Consider the following 6,856-nt stretch of genomic DNA (forward strand, 5'->3'; position numbering starts at 1 on the left):
AGATTCATCATGTACACGTGTTAGTCAGTGTATTATTTTCCAGGAAACAGAACAATACATTCTTCTACAGTAAAATAAAACTTTCATCAATATTTTCATTAATGAAAGTTCAGAGGTTTTGCCAGAAATTCTCTATAATTGGGCAATAAAACAAATTAAATGCACAACAATTTCTGGATGTCCATAACAGAAGCTAGAATTCACATTAGGGTCACTCATGATCAGGCTTTCTTCCACACCATATCATTTTACAAATTGATCCCAATATGAAATCACATATGGTAATGTAGTAATTTATAATGATTTAAAGTCGGACTAAACCATATCGCAACAAACCTCCGTCCCATCACACCTGCTGAGGACATCACACACGCACGCACGCACGCACACACAAACACACACACACAGGTGGTGTGAAAATTCGTACATTAATTTGAGACGGTATCTAAACTATCATGTGGAGATTTGCTCTCAAAGTATCTCTTTTCTAGTTTCTATACCTTTAAACTAAAACATGTCACTGCCTGAAGCAGCATCAACCAGCAGCTCTTTGACCCACGGCATATGTGGGCTTTTATTAGCCTGCAAACTTCTTCTAAATCAAAGAGACTTTACTTTTGCTGGTTCCATGTATTTACAGGCAACTGACAGACTTTACTGTCTTATCAAACTGCACATCTGATTATCTCCAGGTTGTTTCTTCTGCTGAGGAGAGAAATACATTCACTTAAAGCAGAAACCTCTTGGACAGTGGTTCAGACTTCACAGAGTGAAGTCAGGAGGGACTGTAAAGAAGAAAACACTCCTGTCTTACCTTCTGTTCATAACGGTACCATTGTTTCTGCTTCTTCTCCATGATCCTTTCTCTTTGGTGAAATATTAATAAACAGATGAAATAATTGAATTACTGAGATAAACCAAGTATTGTCATTTACCACAGTGCATATCTACATACACACAGTTTCACTAAGAGAGTAACAAACATACCTCTGTGGGAGTGCGTCCATTTCTTTTTCAAGCTATAATAAAAAATGAAAAACATCTTAATCAACAACATCATGACTTGGCAGAAAGTATCATCATCCATTAAACCATGATAACATTTTCTTTGACTGCACACAGATCTTACCTGCTAGAATTTCTCTTCTTTTCCAGACAAGAACTAAAATGAAGCCAATCACTAAAGGAAGCACTACAGCGCTGATCACAATTACTGTCACTTTTAAACTCTTTTCTTCACATTCAGCATCACTTGCAGCAGTTCCTGCTTTTATCAGCTGAAGGTTTTCTGATTCACATCTGGAACGATAGAAAGACGTTTTTACTTCATAAATGTATAGAAACTTCAAAGTCACTGCAGTTGTGAGAAACCAGATGTGTCTATGTCTGATGTGAAGGTTCACTTACTGTGTGTGTGGTTGACAAGATGTAAATGTCCCATCTGAAAATGTTGCATCTCTGCAGTCAGAGCACACAGTGTCTTTGGAGGCTGTTCCTGTACAAGAACAAATGATGCACATGTTGAAAGTAGTTACTAGTGTACACATCATATGATGACAGGGTCAGTGTGATATGACATCACTACATTTCATCAGACTGTCTGATTTCCACTCAGCTGATTTTTATCTGATTTGAGATTTTTGAATCCAACACTTGAAAATCAAAACATTCAATAATAGTTTTCTTTGTTTCAGTTCCCAAAATGACAATTCATCCTTTAATATTTGGGGTTTGATGAAATGTTGTAGTGCAGCTCTTTTCTCATAAGAGCAGAACAAGATGGATTTTAATTCACTATAAAGGAGAAATCACATCAGCTTCATAAACAAACCAACTACTGTTTGACACGACACTGAAACTATCCAAATGTTATTAGCTTCAGTGCTTCATGCAAATACGTTTTGGCACCATGTCCTATCTGATCAGTGGTTTGGGCGGCAGCAGGCAGATATCAGTGAGCAGGGGACACCAACAGCTACCAGACCACCAGCATCAAGAAACATGAGTCTGGTGTAGCTGTGTCTCGGCAGATTGGTAGATTGTGGCACAGGGAATAAAATCCAATGTTTCAAAGCTGCTACCAGCATTTGCAATGGCCTCAAACAAACAGAGAAGGTCAGGCATGTCTTTTTTGAAAACGACAAAACAGTCACCACCCTCAGGATTTGGTTTCTCCAAGTGTTTCTGCTATAAATTGGCCATATTTTTTACTTACTATTTTTTTGTTCGGCCTCTCCAACTACGTTTTCAGTTTTTAATCTTTTTACCACTACTTTGAACATTATCACTGGCACTGTGTTGGTCTGCCCAGAGGGTCCAATGGTTCCACACAAAATCCAGCTGGAGCATTTTTCTGAATTTGAGCGTCTGTTCAGCTCATTTCAGCGCTGACTAACCATCGGCACTATGGGTGAGATTTACCAAGCCAGAGCAGTAAGCTACAGCCTGAGGTTGGCCTGGCTGTGTGGAATAAGAAACCAAGTCTCCAGAGAGAAGCCTGAGAGAGGAGATGTAAAACTACATTGATTTTTTGGTTCTTAAAAGCAAAAATATATCTTCTTATTGATTCAACACTTCAGGTAAAACTGTAAAACATGGGACCTTAAAATTAATTTACAGTATGATTTTAAAGTCAGAACAAGAAAACCAACCTGTTTGACTGATGTATTGTCCTGGTTGACATCTTGTGTGTTTCTCTGCTGCCACACAGCTGTTCTTTGTCAAGTCAGTACAGTAGAATCCTTCCTGTGCTTCACAAACTGCATCTAATATTGTTGTACATGAACTCTTTATCCTCAGACCAGAACCTGTCAACACATACAGAGGTTATGGAGATACAAAACTTCTATTCTGTTTCACTACTAGGGAAAGAGTTTCCCCCAATCTATGAATTCATTTTATTGCAGCAGGAAAAGGGAGAAATGGAGGGTAGTATTCTGCAAGGAGAGATCAATTATATCATTACTGCAAGTCCTACTGATAAAATGATTCAAACTCAATGAGTCTGCATCTTCACAGTGACACTGTCAAACCAATCTTAGACAGTTGTCTCAGGTCTTGCAGTAATATTACTACTTACTGATTTTGATCAGGTTCAGACACAAGTTTCTATTAACAAAGAGAAGATATTAACAGAAATCTACCTGGATCACAGTTTGAGCAGGGAAAACACTGTTTAAGTCCAGTGGGTTGATTCACAAATGTTCCTTCTATGCAGGGCAGACAGGAAGTACTCCTGAACTCTGTGCAATCTGTTTTAACTCTACTTCCTGTTGAAAAGAAAACCAACAATTTAATTTCATGCAGTATTTTTCTATAGAATGAAAATGTGTTAATCTTGAAGGTAAAGTTAGTCAAAGTGACACTGATGTCTACGACAGTTTCATTCTTATTACAAACATCAGATGAATCCAAATTTAAAAACTAAATCCAGCCCAGTTCTTCACTGATACGTTTCACTTTCACATGAACAACACCAACCCCAGGAGACAGACTGACTCCACTGTTCTACACACAAGTGGTTGATTCTGGTGAGTGTGGTTGACACCTGGCAGCACAACAAAGTCTCTAAATGTAACTAACAGTGAAATGTCCCTTAATCATTCAGTTGGATCTTACCAGGTGGACACATAGCACAGCATTCATTTCCTGTCTGATACTCTGCTGGATGACATGTCAGGGTATTTCCTCTGAAGATTCTGATCATAAGAATCTGTGAAGATAAGAAAAGTTTTTGTATTAGTGAAGACTGGTTGTTCAGACCTGGCAATAACATGCGTCTCCACATGTGTCTCGAGTGACACTTGTGATCAGATCTCACTTCTCTTCTTTACATGCAAATAAAAACACTACTGTATAACACAAACAACAAAGTTGTAATTATAGATGATCACATGTCTTCAATTGTTTTAAATATAAACTGTTTTAAAGCTGCTGACCTGTGTTCAAAGTTAAATGCTTCACAATACACTGTAAAACTGCTACAGCAAATTCATAAATATCTGATCTTTGTTCTTAATGATTTACATTTACTAATTTAGCAGATGCTTTCATCCAAAGCGACTCACAAATAAGAGACATCACTAAAGCGTCAGTGCAGTAGGAGACCTTGTTGTAAGTAAGTACCAAGTGCTACATCTATTTAATAAGTGCAAGGAGATCAAGTAAAGAAGTGATGAGTCTTCAAGAGATTCTTGAAGATAAATAATCGTTATCATGAACTATTTTAAACGCAAACATACTGAGGATTTGTTCATGTGTATTTATCACTTGTTAGATGTTTGTTACTCACTGTTAAATTGAGGAGAGCTCTCATAAGGATACCCTCTATTTCTATTTATAAAGAGCAAAGAAGAAAGGAACATGGACTCATGTTCAAAAGGCCTGTTCTAGGGAAGACTGTCATGTTATGTACATGCGTTATTTCAGTATTTTATTTTTAATAAATTTGCAAGAATTTCTAAAAAACATTTTTCGCCTTGTCATTATGGAGTATTGTGTGAAGATTGATGAGAAAAAAGGGAATTTAATCTATTTTGGAATAAGGCTGTAACATAACAAAATGTGGGGGAAGTGAAGGGGTGTGAATACTTTCCCAATGCACTTTATATTTATAAAGAGCAAAGAAAAATGAGGCATGAACTCGTGTTCAAAAGGCCTGTTCTAGGGAAGACTGTCATGTGACCCACATGATATGAATGTTATGGGACTAAAAAGGCAGATATGTGGCTCTACTGAATTTATTTTAATCATTCTATTTCATTATTGTCCATCATTGACCACACCCTAAATTAAAGTTCATCAGTTAAACTTGCATTTGTGCATAAACTGGGACACAATGCAGAGTTTAAATTCATTTACAGAAACCTGCTGGAGAGTCTGCATCTGTTTATGTGGAGGCAGACCAGTGATTCACATTTAGATATTTTTATATTACTTTCTTCTTTGACTTAAAACTGCTGATAAATGTGATTTAAAGTGCAGATTACTTGAATTCTGCTGGAATTCTGACCTGCACACACTGAGGAAAACGACTCTCCATAGAGAGTAGTTTGAGGATACAAAGCTGTAATACAGCTGACTCTTCTGCTCACAAACATCACATGACTCTAAAACAGGAGGTGAAACTTCTGTTGTTTTTGGCTTCTTATGTCCAGTTCCCCTCGCACTCGCCACAGCTGTTCACTCTTATGTTTTGTCTTCATTATAGTCACAGTGAGAGAGTGACAGTAAAGTTAGACAGAGAGAGAGAGAGGGGTGACAGCAGCAAAGGGCCACGGGTCAGATTCAAACCCGGGGTGCTGCAGTAAGGACTAGTGTGCAACATCACGCTCTACCATGTCAGCAACCTAAGCTCCGCCCCCAGCTTTTTCTCTGGACCCCGAAATGATCATATGAGTGACAGAGAGAGAAAAGAATCAGAAAAGAAAAAGGTTTAAATAATCAATAATGTTGGAGAGGAGCAGCAGTGTGATGTATAATATACTTCCCAACAGGCTCCCTGTAATCACAATCGCTTTATTCACCAAATGTACACAGGAATTTCATTCATTCATTTTCTACCGCTTATCCTCTAGTAGGGTCGCGGGGGGGCTGGAGCCTATCCCAGCATCTTTTCGGGCGAGAGGCGGGGTACACCCTGGACAGGTCGCCAGTCCATCGCAGGGCAAACACCTAGAGACAGACAACCATTCACACTCACAGCCACACCTATGGTCAATTTAGAGTATCCAATCAGCCTAGTCCCCATTTTGCATGTCTTTGGACTGTGGGAGGAAGCCGGAGTACCCGGAGAGAACCCACACTGGCATCTTGCTGTGAGGCGACAGCGCTAACCACTGTACCACCGTGCAGCCTACACAGGAATTTGACTTGGTGATTAAAGTGCAGGAAGCCAGGAACAAGCAAAAACACACAACATAAAATGTAAGTTAAGAATGAAGTTACAAGAAATAAGAAATAAAAATAGAGGGATGACAGCAGCACAGTTTAGTGCAGATCAATAAATACAAATGTTCCTGCAATAAACAACTTTACCAACAAAGATGCAGCTGTGTAATGATTTCTTCTAGAAGTCATCTCAAACAGCAGGTCGGCAGGTTTCAGGGTATGAAGACACCATCTCTCTGTGATCTGGGATGAGGTGAGTTTTAACGTCCAAAATAAGAGAAGAACATCTGGAAACAAAAAGTAAATCATGTAAAAACTGCACTGACCAGCAGGTAACCTGGTTACTGTGGAGAAGAGTAACCTGGTTAACAGCTGTACATTTCTGCTGGTTACTGGAGCTGTTTCTGTTCAGTTTTAAACAGTCAGATGCAGAAGTGATTTAAAGAAGTTTGAGCCTTTGTTTTACTTTCCTTTGTTGAAATAAGAGGATCTGGTGCTGGACTCTGCTCAGGTTTTAAAGTTCATTGCTCTGCTCAAAGTCTGTTTCCAGATCAGCTCAGACTAGTTATGGTATGTGAGAACAAGTTTTACAAGATTGTATGAACATGATAAGTGGAACATGAAGCATCGTCTTATAAAAGTTCAACTACAAGTGAAACTGTAAGTTTACAGAACTGAACAACATCTTCGACCTGTTTTACAGTTACTCTCTTACTTTGAAAACATTATTAACAAAACCAGTTTACACCAAGCTACAACTGAAGGCACTTTATAATCCTACAACAGGGCGAGGCCTCTGTTTCCTGATCGCTAAGATTTCCTGTTTATTTCACCTGAACCATTCTTTGTTAATATTTATGTTTTAGAAGCTTCTTAGCAGTTAAACTGCTCGAGTCTCAGACTTCTATAATATTATAATACTGTTCTATAATATATTATAAAGAAGAGCTCCGCTGCAGCGACTGAG

The 6,856-nt window shown here is 38.4% G+C and overlaps 1 protein-coding gene across 1 annotated transcript; it reads right to left on the reverse strand.

Annotated features, from left to right (window-relative positions):
- Positions 1–1,064: 1,064 nt before the first annotated feature.
- Positions 1,065–6,435, reverse strand: LOC111654846 (tumor necrosis factor receptor superfamily member 5-like). The gene is made up of 6 exons (XM_023406003.2): positions 6,037–6,435; positions 3,619–3,712; positions 3,144–3,269; positions 2,652–2,807; positions 1,408–1,495; positions 1,065–1,299 (listed from the first exon to the last, which is right to left on the reverse strand). Exons 1-6 carry the CDS (start codon positions 6,196–6,198, stop codon positions 1,080–1,082), a joined length of 846 nt encoding a protein of 281 aa, XP_023261771.1. The 5' UTR covers positions 6,199–6,435; the 3' UTR covers positions 1,065–1,079.
- Between the last annotated feature and the right edge of the window lie 421 nt (positions 6,436–6,856).

The sequence above is a fragment of the Seriola lalandi genome, unplaced genomic scaffold, assembly GCF_002814215.2.
Source record: "Seriola lalandi dorsalis isolate HSWRI2012SDOR001 ecotype SW California unplaced genomic scaffold, Sedor1 jcf7180002054292, whole genome shotgun sequence".
In the NCBI taxonomy this organism is placed as follows: Eukaryota; Metazoa; Chordata; class Actinopteri; order Carangiformes; family Carangidae; genus Seriola; species Seriola lalandi.